The sequence below is a fragment of the Aotus nancymaae genome, unplaced genomic scaffold (genome assembly GCF_030222135.1).
Source record: "Aotus nancymaae isolate 86718 unplaced genomic scaffold, 86718_ANA_hifiasm-v0.15.2.pri h1tg000014l, whole genome shotgun sequence".
NCBI lineage: Eukaryota > Metazoa > Chordata > Mammalia > Primates > Aotidae > Aotus > Aotus nancymaae.
The window spans coordinates 35,462,026-35,485,833 of NW_026988425.1; the positions used below are offsets into that span (position 1 = coordinate 35,462,026).

A 23,808-nucleotide genomic window follows, 5' to 3' on the forward strand; every position below is an offset into this window, starting at 1 on the left:
GAGTGGCCTGGAGTCCTCAAAATGCCACAGCACCAGGATGTTCAATGAGAACGTTGGCCTGAACCCCTCTCTTCCCCTTTTGTTTTACTATGTTCATGTAATCCCAAAGAAAAGTCACTTGTGCCTCTCTCTCTTAATACATATTCAACAAAACTTTTTTTATTTAACTTTTAGCCACTCTTCCTTGAGACTCAGCCCTGAGTTCTGGGGGTAGAGCTCAGCCAGAATAAAAATGTGAATGGCAGACATGATGCCATTCCCAGCTTCGCCTCTGCCCTCTGGAACCAAGGTTTAGCCAGCCTTGTCTGACTGCCTCGACTCCAACTTGAGCGTGTCTTTACCAGGGCACTCCAACCCTGTTCTCTTAAGCAGCATGTTTTTAGTTCATGCAAACAGACCCACCCAGCTGTCTACACAGGCATGTCAGAATCTTCCAAGTAGGTGCACCTTAGTCTCAGAAGAGATATATGCATTGTGCACTATTCAGAGGAGAGACCAAAAAACCTTCCTGCTTGAGGCAGTCTTCATGGAAATTAGTATTTGGCTTGGTCCTCAAAAGGAAGGGGTGGGACAAGTCAAAAGGCAGGAAGAGGATGTGGCTGGCAAATGGGACAAAGTGTGTTTTCAGGAGATTGAGGAGACCAAGACTGAAGCAGGGGTTGCTTGCTGCAAAGTTGGGAAATGAGATTGAGTAACTTCCGGGCCAGATTATGGAAGACACTGCAAATAAGAAACGACAGCATGTTTGATTTAGTAGAAAAGAGAACCCAGTGAAATGTGAATATTTTAGATTATACGATATAGGCTTGTTTGACTCTTCCCCTCATTATTCCCCACTGTAAAATTAGGTCCCTTAAAGATAAATGCAGTACCCTTTGTTGAAGATATGCCCTCTTCTGCCAGTTAGGAAATCTGAGCCTTTAAAAGAATTTACTATTTCTAACTAATGTCTTAATTTCTGGACTAAACAAAGAGATCATCTAGTATTGGAGAAAAGAACGTATTTTATTCTTTGATATTAAAATTAACATCAGCTTTAACTCAAACATAAGGATGTCCCAGGGCAACTTTGATTCTTACTAATTCTCTGATGGCCACTTCCTTCCTCCGGGGTCTGGGGGCTTGTTTACAGGGGACCTTCTGGATGTGTGTGGCTTTCCTCCCCATTTCCTACCTGCCAATAAACACAGTGCCAGCTTTCAATCACCTAACCCCTGCAGCACACATAGAATTTTCTTGCCCAATGAATTGAGTACACCCTGTTTTCTGGTTATACTGTTCTGAGAACAGTACAATTGATCTGCCCCAAAGTAAATCCCCTCCCCTTTATGCACTTTCTCTCTCAATGGCTCCATCCCTATCCAGTGTCCTGACGACCTCCATCACTGACATCCTGCTTTAAACCCTACCCAGAAAAGGATGTGATTAACTATTTTGCGTAACACCTGGAGATGCTCACGGGTGGGGAGAAACCCGGAAAATTGAGATGCATAAAAAAATACAATACAGCCCTTCTCTAAGACCTTTTCTTCCCCCTTAAAAAGAAACCCCCAAAACTCAGGAGGTGAGGTAGGGTTGGGGGAGGATTCCTTGTTACTTCTGTTTTTCTTGAAATTTTTCCACTGAGACATTCACATGTTTACTAAGATATAAATGGTCACAAAAGGTTAATATGTGATCTTTCCAGCAAAACAGAAAAAAAAGTCATGTCTAACATAAGTGCATCTGACAGACAGATAAATATTGCATGCACTCACTCATATGTGGGAGCTGAAAAAGTTGACCTTATGGAGGTAGAGAGTAGAATGATGGTTACCAGAGGCTGGGAAGGGGTGGGTTTGGATGGGTGTGGGGAAGTGGAGATGAAGAGAGATTGGTAAATGGGTACAATCATACAGTTGGATAGAAGGAATAAGTTTTAATGTTTGATAGTCAAGTAGGGTGACTGAGTTCACAATAACATATTATATATTTCAAAATAGCTAGAAAAGAGGACTTGAAATGTTCCCAACACGTACAAATGGTAAATGTTCACAGTGATGGACACCCTAAATGCACTGACTTGACCATTACACATTCTGTGCATGTAACAAAATATCACATGCAAGCCATAAATATGTACAAATATTATGTATCAATAAAAAATAAAATGAGGAAAGCTCAAATTAGGGGGATTTGGGTAGCAGCCATTAGAGCAGGAGCTGTTTCTTCGGAGACCAGAAGAGGCCTTTCCAAAATGAGCAACAGGACTGGGTGTGGCAGCTCATGCCTGTAATCCCAGCACTGTGGGAGGCCAAGGAGGGTGGATCAGTTGAGGTCAGGAGTTAGAGACCAGCCTGGCCAACACCTTGAAACCCTGTCTCTGCTAAAAATAGAAAAAATTAGCTGGGTGTGCTGGCACACTCCTGTAATCCCAGCTACTCTGGAGGCTGAGACAGGAGAATCACTTGAACCCAGGAGGCGGAGGTTGTAGTGAGCTGAGGTGGCTCCACTGCACTCCAGCCTGGGTGACAGAGTGAGACCCTGTCTCAACAAATACCAAAAAACAAAAAACAAAATGAGCATCGGGCTTTGCTGAAAGCCAGAGTGCTCTTTGCATGGTCCTTTTGCACCCAACCCTTCACTTCAGTCATCAGAAGGATCTTTCTAGTGCAGAGTTACTGTTATTTTCCCACATATTTACTCATGAACAGATAATACATATACACGACACAGAATTCAAAATACCCCACAGGTGATTGAATAAAATGTAAGCCTCCTTCCTTTTTCTTCTCCCTGGTTACACTGTTCCTGGAGGCAACCTCTATGATCAGTTTCTTTCTTTCCTTCTTTCTTTCCTTCTTTCTTTCCTTCCTTCCTTCTTTCCTCCTTTCCTTTCCTTTCCTTCCCTCCCTCTCTTTCTCCTTTTTTTCTTTTTTCAGAGTCTCGTTCTGTCACCCAGGCTGGAATACAGTGGCACCATCTCAGCTCACTGCAACCTCCACCTCCCGGGTTCAAGCAATTCTTCTGCCTCAGCCTCCTGAGTAGCTGGGACTACAGGCGCATGCCACCATGCCTGGCGAATTTTTGTATTTTTAGTAGAGATGGGGTTTCACCACATTGACCAAGCTGGTCTCAAACTCCTGACCTCATAATCCATCCACCTCAGCTTCCCAAAGTTCTGGGATTACAGGCGTGAGCCACTGATCAGTTTCTTAAATATTTTCCTTCCAGAGATATCTATGCATTTTCAAAAACAGAATCAGAATTATTTGAGAGTCTTTGATAGGCTTATTTGCTTATTTTTTCAGAGATATCGCATCCATGTAGTTCAAAAATTAGCCAGTTTAAGAGATAACCAGTGAAAAGTTATGCACCCAACCCTGTTCCTAGCCTTCTTCCTAGTTTCCACTCCACACCACCCCTTCTCCTACCCCATCAGTTAACTTTTGTTATGTTCTTGTGAATCAGTCCAGATTTTTTAGAAGTACATGCAACCAAACACAATTCCTATCCCCCTTTAAAGCAGTTCTTTAACTTGGAACTCTATAAAGACAAAAAGAATTATTTGAATAAGCAACATATGCATTAATGGAATTAACGCTATGACTTTATGAAACAGTCAACTTAAGCTCATATATATATTGCATATTTCTAATTTGTTTTACATATACATTAAAATATATAAATATATATTATATATTATATATGTGTGTTTTAGATATATATGTATTATATATAAAACAAACTACAAATAATAGACAAATATGACTGCCTGGGTTTCAGAATATTGTGATCCCCTTAAAAGGAACTCTCCTCAACTACTGAAAGTACTTAAAAATTAATATTACCTGAGCCCCTACCAATCAGAAGAGCCTGACTAATCAGAATCTCTGCCAACAGTACATACAAGCGTACCTGGTGTACCACACAGGTGGGTCCTGCTTCCATGAGGCCTATTTGCCCCTGCAGCAGGCTGTGAGATTCTAAAAGCAAGATGACTCACCACCTGCATCAGTCTGCAGTTTTGCCTGCCACCTGCAAGGCTGGTATTCATAGAGCACTGTGGCTTCTGATGGGAGGAAGGAACTTCTGCTCAGAGGTCTATCGTTCTGAGTATCACCTTATTTAGGGGGTTCCCTGGTTTCCCCCTAGCTCCAGCATCCTGGATTTTATGTAATCATTGCATTTTCTCTCATGAATTGGCCCATATAACATGCTTTGTAGATTACTGCCAAGTTTACCTATTTGGGAGACCAACCAGGATAAGAATGTCTCAACTGCAGGCTTGGAATCAACTGTGCCTCTAGGGCGTTGGCTCCTGCTCTTTCTTCTTGAAAGACCTTACCCGGGCAGCCCTTAATTTTGAAATCCTACCCATTGTTTAAAATCCAATTCAGGTGTTTCCTGAAAACAGCTCAGCTCTATCATTCAAATTTATGTCTTCTTCTTCTTGGCTGTTTGTTGCTATTTCTATCATACCATCACATTCTGTGGACAGTTGTATTCCAGCTATAATTATATTTGTTTTTCCCTGCCAGAAGACTGCGTATTTTGTGATCTTGGCTATTTATCTTTGTGGTCCCATGGCATGTAGCAAGGTGCCCAGCACACAGTAGGATCTCAACAAATATTTTTTTAAATAGAATTTATTGTTTGGTTGAGTCCTCATTCTTAGCATAACTGAATGGCATAGGGCATAAGAAGAGAGGGAAGTGCAGAAACTGCTTACTTGATAAGTTAGGGTTGTTTCTTTTTTTTTTTTTAAGAGGCTTTCCATATGGACAGCATAGCAGGATGGTAAAGACCTCAGTCGTCTCTGGCCTTGACAGAACCCAGATTGGCACTGAAATTACGGTTATCTTGGGCAAGCTATTTGACTTCTCTAAACTTCAGTTTTCTCAACTGTAAAATAAGGATGAGAATAATAGTCCCTACCTTATGAACCAGTTAGCACACTGGCTGGCAGTAACATTCAATCATTATCATTTTTAATAGTTTTTATTAGGATGACCGTCTCTATCATCCATCTCTGTTAACACGTGGCCAGAAAGCTTTGACAACAGCAGCTGAAAAGAGGAGCTCTTTGAACCGAGGCTCAGACCATTTCCACTCCCAAGCTGCTATTTGCTTGGAAGGAGGGAAATAAAAAAGCCATGAATGAAACCTCAGTAAGCCTTCATTTCCCACTGGGAAAGCTGGCTGAATACTTGTGAAAGTTTTGTTCAAGTCTATTCTTTGCTTCAAAAATAAACATTCTCATTTCTAAGTTGACACCAATACTAGGAACCATGGGGCACATTTTTAAATTTGCTATTTGCTACAATACATAAGTGTTTTTACAATGTCATTTAAAAAAATCTGTCCAATTATCTCATTTTAGTTTCAATAACAGAATGACAGTTAAGCTTAAATATTATGAAGGAAAGTTTTCCAACATGAAGAAACTACAAGAATGACTCAGATAGCAAAGGGACATGGAAAATTTACAATTTCTAAAGCTAACTTTTTAGCTTTAGACTGAAAATACCATAAAACCTTGCAAAAGTTCAGGAAGCAGAGACTTAACAACTGGAAATTGCTTATCAGTTGTGTTGGAAATTTCCACTGCTTGTTTTGCTGTGGAAGGGGCTGTACAGTGGGGAAGTACTGTCTCCACGTGGGTATGCGTGTGTGTGTGTGTGTGTGTGTGTGTGTGTGTGTGTTGCCTCTGCAGCAACCCTTTGCAATGCTGTGTCATGTTCTGTTTTCCTTCTAGCTTCCTCCGTCTTCCAGCATTTTCTGGAGTCATCCAGAAGGCCTTTGCCTGGCTTGTTTTCTGTATGATCAATGTTCTGTGGCACATGCCTCTACTCCTACTATCTGACCTATTAATACCTCCATTGCAGAGGCGTTATTAATACTTGTTAATGAAATCGTGTGGAGAAAAGCATAATAAGGTATATATTGACTTGTATCAACAAAGGAAATATTAATCCAAGTCAGTTGACAGTTTATGAAGAATGATAGTTCAAATCCTTAGGAACCCAGGATAGCACTTGAACCAAAGCCCTTTTTAAAATTACAGATGATGAAATTGAAGCACAGAAAAAAAGAAGCAATGTTCCCAAGGTCAGAGAGCTAATTAGAAAGTCTGGCTTTAGGACTAAAAATGTATGGTCAACCACATAAATAATAGAGTGGTCACCTACTAGAGTCATGGCCTGCAAATTAAGAAACAGCATGGTTCCTTTCCTTAGGGAGTCATGTTTGAGAAACAAAAATATCAATATGGCATGTTTAAATTCCATTTGAGAAGCAGCACCACTAAAACAAACATTACAGAACTTAAATACCAATAAAAGTGTGGACAAAAAGAATAGACGTGCCGCCCTAAGTCTACCTTTTCACTAGGAGCCGGCAGACCAGGGGGAAGACTACAGCTAAATCACAGGTGGCTGTGGGTGTGGTTAAGAATAGGAAAATGGCGCATCCTAGAACTGTAAGGGGCCAGTTTGTCTAGGGCTATGATGAGGGCCAATCTAGGGGAGAGCTGTGGAGTAGAAGTTTGGCTAAAGTGGAAAGAATGGGAAACAGCCAGGAAGGTGCCTGCCTGACCTGCTGGGGCTGCTGTCTTGGTCTTTGGAGAATTGACTAAAGTGTCAGGAAATGTTCTGCTTTCCTCTCTGGGCAATTACTACATGAAACAACTTCTGGAGCTTTTCATGTTGCTCTGGGAAGGTAGTTTCCTGCCTTGGTTGGAGGGGAGACCACAGGCTTTCCTGGTCGGGGCCCAGGGCCAATCTCACAAGGGTACAGTGAGGGTCCTCACTGGAAGCACATTCACAATCATTCTTCCAGGTTGAGGGGCATGTAGCAGTCAGCAGGCTGGCTCTGCACAGGGATGGCCCCCTGGGTGATGCAGTTTCCCTCTGCCATCAGCTTTCAAGCTTTCCTCCAGATCAAATCAGGATTATCACCCGTGTGACAGGAAATGGCTGTGTGGTCTGCAATTGTAAGTGGATCTGCATATTAACCTTTTCAAAACCTTCCCAGACCTCCCCTCACCACCAAAGGAAAAGAATAGTCACCCACCAGCGGCAACAGCAACAGCAACTCCCAGGCACCTGAAATTCTCCCCCACGATAAAGTCATCTCCTGGGATTAAGTTTATCTTACATTTCCAGAGGGAAAAACTGAAGCTCAGCAAGTGTAGGCAATTCATTGAGAGAATCGGCATTTGGATCTGGATTTTCAACATGGATGCCAGTGTTTTGTTTTCTTTTGTTTTGTTTTTTCTACTCATCAGCACAGCTTCTATTGCTTCAGTGTGAAAGAATTTATCAGGCCAGCTCTTGTGGGTAAGGAGAGACAAGAAGGGGAAGAGTGTGGATGGGTGGTGCAGGGACACTTAGAGGCACAGGAGAGGCATCATTCAGCCTCAGCTACAGCCAGCCAGAGCAAAATTAAAAATTCATTTGTGTTTGCCTCCTGCTATTCTGTTTTTCTCTGGAGGGATTGGGTTATAGCACCCTCAGGAATATTTTTGAAGGAAGTTGAATAGCTTGGGCTATCCCAAAGTCTCTACAAAGACTTTCCTTAGCACCAATGGCCTAATGAGGTTTTTACAAAGGCTACATTTGGCCAAGAGGTGGATCAATACAGCATATACAAGATCCTTTCTGTCGGTGACAGAAACCCAAATCAAACCAAAATAAGCAAAACATAAATTTATTGGTCCACTCAACTGGAAAAAAAAGGGGACCTCAAGAGTGACTGGACTCAGGGATTTAGAGGATGCTTTCAGACCTCTGTCCACTTCAGTGCCCTGCTTCTGTCTGGATTGGACCCATTCTCTCCTACTAAATATGAGCTCCTTGCAGACAGCTGCAGGCTTACACTATTCCAGTTAATGACCCTGGAGGAAGCAGAGAGCAGACATGTTCCAGTGTCTTACTCAAAACTTCAGGGAAGGGCTCTGAATAGCTCTGTCTTAGGTCGGATATCCAACCTATGAACCAACTGCCGCAGTAAGTTTCACGAAATACTCGAATTGGCCAGACTGGGATGTGTATTTGCTTATGTGGATGTGGGTAGTCAAGTTCCCAGCAGTAAATAGATGGATCACTCAGATTAAGGAAATTCAAAATCGTTCAATGACAGGACTACTCACAAAGGTCTGGCAGGTCCAAGGAAGCCAGCCAAGGTAAGTATAGAATCTCAAGGGTGGAAAGCTCTTACTATCCTGAAGCCTGAGGGTAAAGGGGAAGGGGAAGTTCCTAGAAAGAAGAGAGGTAGCCAAATGGAAAGCCTCCCTGACATACAGATGCTGTGGCCTTCAGTAGAAAAGCACAGCCAACTGCCCCCAAGCTGGCAGAGAAATTGCTAGAAGAAAAAATATCACTACCTCCCTCTTCTTCCTTCCTCCAGTCTCTTGCCAAAGGCTTTCAGTGCTCAAATCCAAAGGGAAGCCAGAGAGAATGGGACCCCTTGACGCATCCATGCTGGCCAGGAAGGTGGAGAGAGGATCTGGAAGGGCAGTCAGAATATATCCAATAGAGTACTATGATTAACATCCCCAGCATGAATATAGAAGACTTACAAAGGAAAAGCAGGTTGTTCTTACCATAAAAAGGGAGAAAAGTGCTGAGCGGTTCAACATAACAAATGTACATTACAAATTATAGGGAAGGAGCTGGTGCCCAGGAGCTGCACAGGATACTTTTACAACCAGATGAAGGCTCTGAGATCCAGAAGACATCACTGGCCAGGCAGAAGTCCATAGGGCTGGAAGACCTGGCTCTGTCACCAACATTCTGCCCATCAGAGCCCACTGTAATCTCTCTCTTCTCTCAGTACCCACCCACTCACAGCAGAAGCCCCTCTCGGCACTGCCATTTGCACCACTGCATTGTTTGTTCTCCATTTTTACATATGCCTTAATTCCTCAACTAGGTTTAAAACTGGCATCCAGCCTAGGGATTCATACCAAACAGATGTTTCATAAATATTGGCAATAAAACATTGCTGACTCTAGGCAGAGAAACAGTGTGACTTTTTTCAGTTCTTTGAACTCTATGTCTCCTTTTTTTTAACTATCATTAAATAAGTAATGCGAGATAGAGGATAAAATGGATCTGGTTTGGGGGGTGGTGAAATGGTGCAATTAAAAATGTAAAAAGGCCGGGCATGGTGGGTCACGCATGTAATAGCAGCACTTTGGGAGGCTGAGGCAGGTGGATCACTTGAGGCCAAGAGTTCAAGACCAGCCTGGCCAATATGGTGAAACCTGTCTCTACTAAAAATACAAAAATTAGTCGAGAGTGGTGATGCATGCCTGTAGTCCCAAGTACTCGGGAAGCCAAGGCAGGAGAATCACTTGAACCCAGGAGGTGGAGGCTGCAGTGAGCCAAGATTGCACCAGGGCACTCTATCCTGGGTAACAGAGGGAGACTCTATCTCAAAATAATAACAATAATAATTAAGAAAATAAAAATCAGTGGCCTGGACCTTGGGACAGAGAGGCCATGACCCAGCCCCAGTAAATTGTGTGGCTCTGAGGCCTGTCATTCACTCTTTCTAGGTCTTGGATTCTCTTCCCTACTAATTGAGATGCTTCAGTGGCTTATCAACCTCAGCACTATTGATATTCTGGGCTGCATAATTCTTTCACAGAGGGCAGAGACTGTCCTGTGCATTGTAAGATACTTAGACACATTCCTGGCCTCTACCCACTAGATGCCGGCAGCAACCTTCACCCCATCCCCACCAAGTATAACCAACAGAAATGTCTTCAGAAATTGCCAAATATACCGTGGGGACAAAATTATACCTCCCTTTCCTGTTGAAAACCACTGGGCTACATGGCTTCTGACCAGCTGAAATAAAGGCTTGGTTTCATGTTTTCAAGACTGAAAATAACAAGGACGAATACAAGATAGAAATTTACTTTTCTCTAAATCAGAGTCAGAGATGACAAGGCAGCTCTTCTCTGTCAAGTTATTAAGGACCCAGACGTCTTTTATCTTGTTATTTCACCATCCATAGGGTTTTCTCTAGACTAGTCCAAGTTGGTCTGCCATTGCATCCAATCAGCAGGAGGAAAAAAGGGGAGAGAGATGAGTAGGTTCATGTAATCACTCTCATCTCAATTGGCCAGAATTTAGTCACATGGCCATATCTAGCCACAAAGGAGACTGGGGAAGATAGTCTTTCTTATGGGCTGCATAAACCCAGCTTAATTCATTTAAAATCACAACTTGGTCTATTCTTTACCTACTTTTTTTTTTGGTTGTTAGGGGAAAATGTTTGGGAAATGTGTCCTCAGCTAACTTGGAGAAGTGAGAATTCAGTTCTCTCCATGCTCTTTATTTCCTTCCCTTCCTCTAACCTTCAGAGCCTCGAAGGCCCAGCTGTCTGTGTCATAGATAGAATTCCAGCCGTCTGACAGATCTGTCCGAAAAGCTCAGAGCTGGTTGACTTCATACTGAGAAAAAACTCTGAAGGTCAGCTCTCAGTTTTTCACTAGTTACAGAGAGAACTGCATTCTGCTGAGGACTCTGGAGTGAGCCTGAAGCCATGCTTAAAGAGGCTTGTGTGAAAAGAGAGATGTAAGGGATCTGAAGATCAAAGTGAGCCCTGAAGAGTCAGAGATTCTGCTCAGAATCTGATGACTTCTGATAGCAATGGTGGGAGCATCCAGAGGCAAGAGGAGTAGAACTGAAACTTTTTGCATATTCTTAGTGTGGTGTCATTAGCTTTGCCTCTAAAATTGCTCATTTATTAATTTACTTAACACATAATTTTATTAATAAACTAACAAAATCACTTGTTTTCTCTTCTAGATTGGAGTGTTATATGTTAGACTGTTTTTCTTTTGCTAGCTGATAACAGCATGGCAGGAATAAGGCTTAAAAATCTCCAGTACTCTGTATTTAATAGTAGAGTTATCCTTCAGTATCCCCAGGAAAGTGGTTCCAGGACTTTCCGTGCATACCCATATCCAAACATGCTCAAGTCTCTGATATAAAATGGCATAGTATTTGCATACAACCTACATACATTCCCGTGTACAGTTTAAATCATCTCTAGATTACTTATAATACCTAATATAATGTAAATGCTATATAAATAGTTGTTATACTGTATTGTTTAGAAAATAATGACAAGGAAAAATGCCTGTCCATATTCAGTACAGATGCAATGTTTCTCAAGTATTTTTGGTTCATGCTTGGGTGAATCCACAGATGTGGAAGGCCAACTGTACTTATTACATTTGTATTTCATTATACAGTATATATAATTACCTAATTATACAACATATAATTGTCCTCTGCAATATACAGTTACCTATTGTAATATATAATTACATAACTGTGTTTTTCCCACAGATAAGCTGTAAAAGAAAATTTAAAAATGTAAACTGTAAAAAACCAAGAACACTCAGTATAGAAAAAAAGAGCGTTAAATAGAACTATGCTTGATTCCTAGCCCAAGAAAGCCGGGGTGGGTGAGATTGTGTCTTTCTCTGTTACGCAACAAAATCAGTCTTCTAAGTTAGAGTTTGTTAATTCTCAGGCTTTTAATTTCATGTGTTTTCAGTAGACTATTGGCTATAATTACTATAATTTTTAAATTTTTTATTGTGAAGTGTCATACACATGCAGAAAAGTACACTAGTGTATATACAAATTATCATAAATGAAAAATATGAACAAATTACCATAAAGTAAACACTAATCTGTCTATCCAGGCAGGATAAGACATAAAACACTACCACTGCTCAAAGCCCCTCTCATGCCCTTTCCCAATTACCACTCTATTTTTTCCTCAAAAGATAAACACTGTGCTTACCTAACAGTATAATTTCATTTTGCCTATTTTTTAACTTTATATCAGTAGAATCATGCTTTTTTTTCTTTTCTTTTCTTTTTTTTTTTTTTTTTTTTCAGATGGAGTCTCACTCTGTCACCCAGACTGGAGTGCAGTGGTGCAATCTTGACTCACCACAACCTCCACCTCCTCTGTTCAAGAGATTCTCCTGCCTCAGCTTCCTGAGCAGGCAAGACTACAGGCATGCACATCATGCCCGGCTAACTTTTATGTATTTTTAGTAGAGACAGAGTTTCACCATGTTGGCCAGGCCGGTGTCAAACTCCTGAGCTCAAGTGACCCTCCCACCTTGGCCTCCCAAAGTTCTGGGATTACAGACATGAGCCACCACACCTGGCCAAATCATAAATTTTCTTAAAGCATTCTTAGAAGAAAAAATTGTGTGCTTGTGTTTACCATTGAGTCAATAAGATGGGATATTTGAAATAGGGACTGCCTTGAAATTTAGAACATATAGTAAGTGTAATTTTGTCTCTTTATGAAAAAAGTCTATCTCTAGATAGACTTATTCCACCAGAAAAAAAGAGTAAGGTAGTGACTGCCCAGTTTAAGAGATCTAGAAGCTTTTTCTAGGAGTCAGCAACTTGTCCCCAAATGAAATCGTTATTTTCTCTTTGACAAAAACCCAGAAAGTTTCCACAACCAATCAGGCACTAACAGATGGGATTTAGTGGAAAGGAAAAAAAAAAAGTATGCAAATAAAACTTCAAAAAGGCAGAAAGATAAAAGAAAGAGAAAGATAGGATTTTGCCCTCCTATTTATTTTAGGAGTGGTTGTTAAATAGAGGCACTCAAGATAAATTTGTCTCTTTGTTTAGAGACAAGGTTACTTGAGACTGGGCACAGTGACTCATGCCTGTAATCTCAGCAGTTTAAGAGGCCAAGGCAGGCAGATCACTTGAGTTCAACACCAGCCTGGCCGACATGGTGAAACCCCGTCTCTACTAAAAACACAAAAACACATGCGGTGCTACATTCCTGTAATCCCAGCTACTTGGGAGGCTGAGGCAGGAGAATCACTTGAATCCAGGAAGCAGAGGTTGCTGTCAACCAAGATCGAGCCACTGCACTAGAGCCTGGGCAACAGAGGGAGACGCCTTCTCAAAAAAATAAATAAATAAATAAATAAATAAAAAGGGGAAGAAAAGAAAAATGGTAACTACTTGAACCAGGAATGGGAGGGAATTAGAGTTCATATTAATCAGTTTTTGCTAAGTTTTGCTGTATAACAACCAACCTCCAAACATCAATAGCCTAAAGCAATACTTTTTCCTTACTTACATTACTTCAGCTGCAGTGAGCTGCCATTATGTTCCACATGTCTTTTTCTTCCATAATACAAGTTTAAGAAGCATTTTGACCTGGCATATATCATTCCTAAGCCAGAGGAAGAAGAAAAACTGATGGCAGAGCTACTCAGTGACTATTAAAATTCTGCTTCAGCCTGACGTATGTCACTTGCTGCTTAGATTTCATTAGCAAAGCAAGTCACTTGGCCAAGCTTGACATTAGTTGGCATTAGTCTTTTCTAGAGAGGGCAGATCGTTGGAAAAACAGTGCAGACTATTACAGGGGTCATTTCCAAATGAAGATCAGTCAGAAATTATAATACAAAAATCAGAGGGAAAGAGAAGTAGTTCCCCAAAATTCAATATGCATAATCAGAATCCACCCATTTGTAGATTGCCCATTCATGTAAGAAAATCCACTAAATAATTCATAATATATGCCTTAGATATGTTAGAAGCCCATGTAGTTCATAAAAGAACAGTGAATTCTTTTGGAAGCATCTTTCACTCAGTGCACTGGATTTTCAGTAAATTCTTCTGTTTTCTGGAAGAGTTTGAAGATTTCTTAGATGAAAGGAGGAACCATAGGCTAATCCCTGCTTTGTACCCAAAAGCCTCTGCTTATAGCCTGGATTTTCAGTATCTCTTCTGTTCTATAATCCTACTCTGTATGTATTCCTATGAGGATATAAATTATCCATCTTTAGCCATAAGTTTTCTGTGATGTGTTTTCAGGAAGTTCACAACGTCTATCCTTGCTGACAACATAAATCCTTTCTTCATACTGAAAAGACTGGAAAACAATTCTGTTTCTTTAGACTGTTCTTTGCTATAAAACTTCTTCATTTAAATAGCACTTCCTTAGCCCTTGTAAAATTTGTTTTGTTGAAGTGCCTTGTTTCTCTTTGAAAAAAAGCATTTTTTATCTAATTTTGAATGATTCCACCTGCTAGATTACTTATCTTGAAAGTGAATCAGGTGACTTGTTGGTTTGCAGGGATTAGAGAAGCAAGTGGATTTCAGTTTTCTGAAATGCAAGTCTGACACCTTCTGGAAAGCATGTAACTTTTACACTCACAAGTTAGTTTACTTGGTCCACTCTCCAGAAGGCCAGGGGTACATGAAGTTAGATGGGAAAAACCTTGCATTTTAATTTCCATGAATTGCTATTTAATATTTAGGATTTTCTTCAATTATGAATATGGACAACTAACCATAGTAGTAGTATTAGTAATGTTGTCAACAGTAGAAATTACAGATTTTAAAAATCACATTATAGTTATTGCATATATCAAAAAGTATTGTTTACATTCACCATTACTTTGAAATTCTGATAGACCTGTCATTAGATCTCATTATTTAATGAATTAATATAAAGCACATACATTAATATTTCATACATTTGCTATTTTAACATTATGACTTTTGAATATTTCAATATAATTCATTTTCTTTGAAATTCTATATATATTATTAATATTTTACACGTTTAAAGAATATTTTGAGAAGTTGTCTATAGTTTACAGCCAAACAGCAACAGGTTTATGGTACTAAAAAGATTAAGAATGCTTGTTCTAGATGCATTCTAAAAGGGATAGAGGAGGACAAAAGAACATATAGAACTACATCTCTCTTTCACTAAAATAATGATTTTCAGTTCTTGTGTATAGAATTAAATGTCGAGTATTTTAATATAAAATAATGTTTTGATATTATATTAATCAATGTACAAAGCTTGTCTTTCCTTTTTCTTCTCATGAAAATGGACCCCAAAACTGTGCCAAGGGAACTGCCTCTTCTTCCTTCACTCCCCTCCCTCTATCCACCACCACGAAGTGGTATAAAATTGTGGAGTTTTTTTAAAAAGCCTTTTAAAACTATGAAATTTGTTTTTAATTTTTATGTAAGGTAATAGTTTCTAGACACTGAATTGCAATTGAAAAAGGGAATAAGAAAAGACTAGCAAATTTCCCATCATTCATTAAAATGCTTCTACATTAGGAACAGCAGAAACACATGCTCTTTGGTGTTCCTGGGCAAGCATGGGGGCTACTGTTGAATACAGTCTGTGTGTGGAGCTGCTTATTTTAACAAGATGGACTGGAGAGTCAGCTACAAGTGTGTGACATATGCTCTGAGGGAGCACAAGATCATCCAGCAGGAAGCAGAAAGAAAATATTGAACTTCTGTTTCTGTTTATTTAAGATTTGAAAACCAACGAACTTTATCAGTTTTTCTCATGCATTAGGTCTGTACATCAGCAGGTCAGGATCTTATGAAAGGCATGAGGTGTCCCCAGGGAGTTGTGGAATTTTCACAGAGCAGTAGGGTTGGCAGCCACCTTCATCCTTCCTCTGCTTTGGGGCTGCTGAGACATTCGCAGTTTTTGTGTGCCCAGTTAAGTGACTCCACAAATGCATTATCTTGTTTTAACTAAGCTTGCCTTCACAAAGTGGAGTTCTTCATGGAACTGTGGGTTGAAGATAATATTTGCAATAATGCAATCTCATAAACTTATACAAACACAATGGCAGAGGCTCATTTACTCTTAATATAACCCTTTCAGAAACAATACAAAGAAAAAAATGACCCACTCATCACATCTAATAATTAATTGAATGTCCTAAAATTGAAATGATCAAGACGATTTAATATGTGGATTGATAAACGTTGTTGCTAAAGATGACCTTGCTTGCAGTGCATAATGTGCCTTGAGAAGTTAGTTAATAGTAGCTGTACATATAAAGAGCTTATATATATGTAAGTTCAAAAACTATTTACTAAGAAAAATGTGTTATCCAAAGAGTTTGAATAGTACTATTATAAAGTTCCAAGAATAAAGTTTTTGAACTAAACCATGAATAAAAGAGTTCTATTGTGAGTTCAGGATCATTAGAAGAGGGAGTGCCATGTTGGCTAAAGTGAGTTTTGCTGGCCCAAGATAAATCTAACAATAATGTGGAACAGTGAGAAGATATGTTGGTTGAAATGGACATTAGGGTATTGTAGACTGAGTGTATTCCCAGATAGACTGTGGACTTCATGTGGGCAAGAATTGTGTCTATTAGTCCCACATTCCAAGCTGCTTCCTGGAATCAGTAGGTGCTCAGAAAACATTTGTTGAGCTTATGGATTCAAAGAAACAAGTAACTAAGGGAAATTTGACCTTTGGTTTATAGCACAACTTCTCTTTGCCCCTTAGCATCTCCCAGTGATGGGAAGTTGTTCAGTGTTGGAAAGCAGAATCCAAATGACAGCATCAAGAGCCTGAGTTGACAGAAAGCATCAGCTCCTGGAGAGCTGGAAGTCCCTCCCCACCCTGAGCTTCCATTAGCTTTTCCACATTGAGCTGTATTACACCAACTACAATTTCATGCCGTATTTGTGTTTCTAGTTGTCTCTCACTATTATTTGGGGAGCTCCTGGTTGGGAGACACAGGGTCTTACTCATCCTTATTTTGCTGATGGCTAGAACAATGTCAGACACAGAAGAAAGCAGCAGGGAGCAAATACATATGAGCACCTGCTCGGCACTGGGCACTGGACGTGTGCTATCTATTCAATTATCACACTAACCTTACAAAGGTTAAATTGCATTCCCATGGCCACACAGTAAGTAAGGAATCCAGGATTTTGAGTCCAAGTTTGATTCCAAGCCCAGGACTCTTCCCACTATCCCATATTATGTCAATAAATGTAGGATTCATAAATTGGTTGGTTAACTAACATAACCCCTTTATTGTGGCTCTCAAAATTGTAGAAACAGAAATATGGTACCCTGCCACATAGTGGAACCCACTACACTTTCAAGAGCCTCAATGGTTAACTTCCTTTTATTGATCTAGACTCTACTTCCCTACAACTTCTACTTACTGCTTCTTGTTCTTCTGTAGAGCCATATAGGATAATTAATGCCCCTTCCACAAAATCAGCCCTTGGCTTCTGAAGACAGTCACTATGTCTACCCCTCACCAAGTAGCTGTTTTTCCAGGCCATCATGACCAATTGGCTTGCAGGAAGAAAAAAGGAAGCCTGATTTTAATACTTAAATTGTGGATCCTTTGCCATCCACTGTGTACCTTATCTAGCCAGAAAGTTTCTGAATTTATGCTGAGCTAGACCCAAATGGGATATTCCTTCCTGGCACTCCTCTGCATCAAAACACAGCATCCCCTGGCCATTGCTTTTTCCCTTGTGAATGTTCACTTACGCTAGCAAGCACAGGTTGCAGGCCTGGGGGAGGTAGATGATTCACCAAGTGTGTCTGGATGGGCTCTGTGAAAAGTACCTTTAGCAGCTTCTCTCAAAGTGCAGTCAGGAACCACCTGCATCAGAATCACTGGAAGTCTGTGTTAAAATGTGAATTCCTGGCCCCAACCCTCGAACACCTAGATCAAAATTCCTAGGATAAGACCTGGAATCCTTACTTTTAAATGAGCACTCAATCCAGCAATGATTCTGATGCATACTTGAGCTTGGGAGCCTCTGGACTAAAGCCGGCCATGTCTAAGTGGCATGGCAGTTGCCATGTGGATAGTGAAATCCATACTGGTGGATGGCAACTAGAGTCAGTTCATATAAATAAGAAATATTTTTAAATGAAATGGGATTGTCAATACTTGTGTAATGTAAGAAAAGCAAAAGGTTTTAGCAAGGGAGCTTGGCAGCAATCACATAGAAAACCATGATTTAAAAAAAAAAAGGGTGGGGGGCGGATCCTGTAGTTAGCAGGACTGGCTTGGCAATGTCAGTGGAACTTGTAACACATAAGTGGACACTTGTGACTTGAAACGTTCTCAAAATTCCTCTGAGTGGAACTCAGTGGCGATTTACAAAGGAGTGAGGTGATTGGCCATTTTTTTTTTTTTTTTTGCAACCAATAGATTTTATTTTGAAGAGCGCATAGCTAACATGGAAGATGAACTCCTAATGTTAGCTTGGACCCATCTGAGGGCTGTGTTGACAAGGGACAAAGTAGTCTCTGCCAAACTCAGTGTCTCCTATGGGACTTTCACTGAGACTCAGTGGGTTGAGTCCTTGGTATCTAAGGATTTCTGAAATAAAATAACCCTTCATCCCTACTCCCAACCTGTTTATTAAAAGAAAAGATTTTTTAATATACATTGAATAAACCCCAATGTATATTATGGGGTTTACGGCTCAGGTGATACTTAGATGCAGTTAGAAACACCATCCGGGAACCAAAAGTAATAAAAAGAAATTCCATTTTTTACTTTTGTTTTTAAAGAAATTAAGGGAGATTCCATTTCTGTCACTAAGTGCTACTTAAAATCGTCTCTCCCCTTGTTCTTTCTGTCTCATACCTCTTAGCTGCCCAAAGCCTCTTTTCCACACTCTGACTCAGTTCTCTCTGCCGAAAGCCTCTGGACTTACTGGAACTGAAGGGTCATGTGTAGGGGCAGGAACAGCAAGACAAAAGCCCTTGTAGAAACCATAACTGACTCCTTGGGAATTCTGCTCTGAGAGCTGTTGTTTGTGCTCCCTGGAATGTTTTTAGCTTCTCCAGGGGTCTTGCTGTTAGTGAGGTTATTTCTATCGTCACCAACTTCTTTTCCTTCTCAGCCTCTATGGTCTTGCACCTGATTAAACAGAAGCCACCAGACAGGTCACTAAGAAGGAAGAAGTTCATGAACAAAACAGCTGCTGTATTTGATTCGGATGGTGAGCAAACATTTTATTCTTTTAATTTCAACTGTTTTATTAAAACTCAGACCAGCCTTATCTGGTGAACTGCTTGATCCTACTCAGCAGGAGAAAAGATCAGAGAAAGTAGCAACCGGTCAATAGATGTCAGCAGGCAGTCTCATTCCCAAACAAGATAAAAGAACATGGACTCAGAGCTCAAACCAAAATATTTACATGATATCTTGTTGAGGACATTATCAGCACTTTGGAGGGGACATTAGGATGTAGATGACAAGAAAAAATCACTGAAGGATGTTGGGAATAGCCTGGGCAGAAAAGGATGAGCTAACGTGTTGGGTTAGGTTTCTCTAGCTCTGATTTCTTAAGCAGCCATTGCAATAAGAAACTGGGCAAATTCTCAACAGGGCGGGGCAATCCCCATGATCCCAGCCCACTGGGAAAAGGGCCTAATTCTGCTTCACCCTTCCCATTCCCCAGCAGCAACATAGAAAAGCACAGAATGTCTCAGTGCCCTGGAATTTCTTCAGTCAGATGACCTTGAGTGGTTTTTGCATCAAAAACACAGATTTATGAAACAGTAAATTATTTGCGAAAAATTTTTCACTTTGGAGGAAGAACTGTAGAGAATCACCACAGGATTATTCATGAATACATTTGAAAAACATGATTCTAGGTAAGAGATTGTGATATACCCATAGATTTTCAAGAACGTATCTTCTGCATTAGAGAAACATTCTGCAAAAACTGTCCCATCAGGCCCAAGCAGTTACAGCAGCCGAGTAGCCCATCTGGGAAACAACTCCGGAACTACTCCAGACAAACCCGCCAGAGCGGGGTGACTTGGCAGTCCTTGAGCCCCTGCCAGCTCATTTGTGGACAGTATTTTTCACAGATGCTCCCTGGTGTGTAGCAATTTCCGGATATTTTTCAAATGGTTTGTATCCTGCCAGCTGGGTGCAGTGCAGGCACTACAGCTTGGAGAACTCAGCCGGATGGACCAATCAAAGACAGCTTGCTGGCCCGGTTGGGATTAGACTGCATTGTTTGAACCTTGCCCTGAGGTTGGCACCTATCCCCCTACCCTGCTGATTTCCATCCTCACTCCTTCCACTTCCCTAGTCCTTTTGGCCCCTGTTATCAGACCACTAGCCTGTCATCCTACCCCTACGAAAACCTCCTCCCCAGGTGGTCACCATTAATGTGCAGGCAATATAATGGAGGGAGAACAATATTTTAGGAGTAGGAAAATGTGAGCTAGACTCAGTTATGCCACTAATTAGCTCCATTCCTTAGTCAAGTTGTGTAACTTCTCTGGGTCTCATTTTCCTCTCTGGTAAAATGAAGGCCCCATCACTACTATCAAGTAAGGCCTTTACCAAGTCATCCAGGTCATTCCAGTAAGTTGCACATCTGACAATGGCCCATCCCTTACCACCTCCTCTAAGTATGTTTTCTGAGATAATTCAGAAAATAAGATTTTAGAAGGAAAGCTGTGTCAGTTGCAGGAGGCTGCTTCAGCGGCAGGCTAGGGCTAAACATTAAATTCGAAAGAAGACATGAATTTCCTTATTAATGCTGCTTAGGGTAAGAAGAGACTGAAGGAAGTCCGCTTCTATGAAAATCAATGGTGAACTGGAATTTATCACCTCTGTGTGAGTCTGGCCTCTCAGGATTTTTCCTCTAGAGTCTCAGGATCCTGCGTAGTGAATAATGAATCTAAACATGGCCTCCATGACCTTGAGGATATGCAAACATGAAATTTTGATGATAAAACAATAAAAGAAAGAAGAAAAATTCTGGAAAGTTTAACTTCATTTCTATTATTATACTCAAAATGAAGGTAATGTTTTCTCCAATTATAAAAACAACACAGAAATCTGGAAACTACCAAAAAATATAAAGAATGTAACAAAATCACTCATAATAGAGATAACCACTGGCAATATTATGGCTGTTTCCTTTCACTCTTTTTGATCTGGACACTATAAAAACAGTTTCCTTCATGATTTTGAAACATCAGTCTTTTCTTTTCTTTTTTCTTTTGAGACAGGGTCTCGCTCTTGTTGCCCAGGCTGGAGTGCAGTGGTGCGATCTTGGCTCACTGCAACCTCCATCTCCCGGATTCAAGTGATTCTCCTGCCTCAGCCTCCTGAGTAGCTGGGATTACAGGCATGTGCCACCATACCCAGCTAATTTTTTGTATTTTTAGTAGAGACGAGGTTTCACCATGTTGGCCAGGATGGTCTCGAACTCCTGACCTCCTGATCCACCCACCTTGGCCTCCCAAAATGCTGGGATTACAGGTGTGAGCCACCACTTCCAGCCAGCATCAGACATATTCTAAATTATCCTGGCTCATAGAAATCTCTGAATCCCAGAGAATTGTAAGTACCAATACTGCTTATGGTTTCCTTTTCCATATTTCACTCTGATCCAAAATGAAAAATAACGCTAACAGATGACTATTTGAATATGTGGTAGAACTGGGACTCATATGGAGGTTTGCTGCTGCTTAGTGTTTGTAAACAAGCCTTTGTCTGTGTCTGTGTTTCAGTAGGGTGTACAAGGCACGTTGTTCTAATATGCACATTTTACTACTCTATTTTATTTTATTTTTTTATTTTTTATTTTTTTCCCAGGAAGTCAGCTTTAATAAAACTGGTTCTAAAAGGATGCAAGAGATCTAAATGATCCAAAGACAGTGATGGCTTCTCATTTTCTGTCCCCTACAGAGAATATAAATATCATTTCTTTTGGATCTAACATATTGGCTTCATTTTCAAAATGCATCACTTTATTTTCCTTACAAGGCAGCCATACATTAAGCATATGACAGTCACATGATTTATGCAGTGAGTCCCAAGGCTTCCACCAGCTTTCCTGGAACCTACAGCCAGAAGAGTCCTGAGATTTCAAATATTAAAGCTTTCTCCAGAGCCACAAGTTCCTTTGATGTTTGGGTTATTGAACACAAACTCACTGGATAATTTGTCTTCAACATGGTCCATTTCTGCTCCTAAAAGTGTTAGCTGTGCTTTCTTTTCAATGAATACTCTGACTCCATCTTGAATAACTTCATCAGAATCTCCTTTTGTCTTTGTATATTCTAGAGTATAAGAAAGGCCATTACAGCCCCTGGTTCGGACACCAACTTTTGCACCTACATGCTCAGGCTTATCTTTAAGAAGCTGCTTTATCTTGTTTACTGCTGAAGGTGTCAGGGCGAGAGCGGCCCAGGTGAGCTTCAGCTTCCTCTTGCTCACAGCCCAGACAGTTGCCTGGACTAAGGAAGCCGACATCTTCGCCGTCCAGGCGCCCTGGTGCCTTGTGCCGAAGCTCGGCCGCCTCAGCCTCTCTCCATGGGCACGGCGGGCACATTCTGCTCCTCTATTTTAAATTCTTCAATGACTTCCTATTGCCCTTTTGATAAAATTCACACTCCTCCAGAAGACTCACAGAGGCCATCGTCATTAGACCCCTGCTCCTCTGTCTGGTCTTCGCTTGTACCCCTTTCTCCCACATTCTGTGCTCCAGCAATTCTGGTCCTCTGCTACAGAGCGAGGAATACTGATATTCCTCTCTCTGTGGCATTCTTCTTCTTCCCATTGTCTGACTAATTTCTCATTTATCCATCAGAATAGGTTTTTGATATGTCCTCACCTTGTATTCCTCCCATATGAACACTTGTTGCATTTTATTGCTGTGGTGTATTTTTTGCCTTTCCTATTAAACTCTAAATGCCCTGGGAGTAATGACTATCTGTTTTGCTATCCAATGTGCTCTCATTACTAAGCATGGGCTTTTTGCAAAGTGAGTGTTCCATAAACACTTGTTAACTGTCTTGAAGAATAATAAATGAATGGCATTCTTAATTCACAATAATGAGAAAGCTTTTCAAGAGAATATATATACAAACTATTAATATTATCTTTCACAGTGGGAAATTTCATAAGTGCTCAGTGCTGAAGAGAGAGAAATACACTTGTGCTGTTTAATGAAAAAGGACAGTGGTTTTGGAAGTTGAGATTGAAACTTTCGTATAGCTTTTGTAACTGATGCTGATACTTTTAAATTTCTCCAGAGTAGGCTGGGAACTACAGAGATGATCTGTGTCCTACAACCCCAGAGAGCACCATTAATATTGCATGCTACCATCTTACTCCATAGACTGGTAGCAGAGGCAACCTCTGGCATTAATACCACAAGGACCTACAATGCAGGCTTCCTTACTAGCATTAAAACCTGATAATGATAAACCACATATGCAGTACATTTTCAGTGAGCAGACATGTGGAGAACTGAGACTCAACTGAAAGCAGCAGGAAATTCAAAAGTATTCATATTTAGCACACTAGACATTTCTCTATGGGTGCAGCAACCAATTCTGTCTTTATAACAATAGGAAAGGGCTTGCATGCTCTGCAATAGTTCCTTATTTTTGTGGGTGGGCAAAAAGATTCCCAGAAGAAACTGGAGTAGTGAAAAACAGTTATTATTAATGGGATGTAGGACCGGCCTCCATCCTACATATGATGCAGCAGTCCACTTTCTAGCCAGGCCAGCTCTCTTACTATCTTCCAAAAATGTAATAGGAAAGAAGGAAAGGCTATCCCATATCCCAACTTCCTGAGGGAAGGCAATTTAATCATTTTGTTCTATTTCTGATAGCTACAATTATTTATAATGAGCTACATATCATATGAAACTAAATCACAGTTCTGGCTTGTTTTATAAAAATGTAAAAAAAAATTCCTTCCTTTATCATTATAGGAAATAAAACCACAAAAAGCCACACCTTAAGGAGAGATTGCCACATTCATCTGAGCCCCTATGACCATTCCTTTCATGCTCTGCTCATGCTCTTCTTACTCACACCATGCTTATTCCCAGCTCCAAGTTATTCCTCATGCTGACCAGAAGAAATTACTTTTCCTCTTCCTTTCACACAGCTGCAAATTCAGCCTACTCCATGAGGACCAATCTCTTTACTAGCTTCTCTCTA

At 40.5% G+C, this 23,808-nt stretch overlaps 1 protein-coding gene and 1 long non-coding RNA gene across 2 annotated transcripts in view; one reads left to right on the forward strand and one right to left on the reverse strand.

Moving 5' to 3' along the window:
• Nucleotides 1–23,808, forward strand: part of LOC110568472 (uncharacterized) — a 140,082-nt gene that overhangs the window by 100,865 nt on the left and 15,409 nt on the right. Inside the window, exon 2 of the long non-coding RNA XR_002478753.2 lies at nt 18,723–18,821. This is a non-coding gene — a long non-coding RNA (uncharacterized LOC110568472). The remainder of the gene's footprint in view (nt 1–18,722; nt 18,822–23,808) is intronic.
• On the reverse strand, nt 21,496–22,120 carry LOC105722488 (iron-sulfur cluster assembly 1 homolog, mitochondrial-like). The gene has a single exon (XM_064375760.1). It carries the CDS (start codon nt 22,103–22,105, stop codon nt 21,719–21,721), a length of 387 nt encoding a protein of 128 aa, XP_064231830.1. The 5' UTR covers nt 22,106–22,120; the 3' UTR covers nt 21,496–21,718.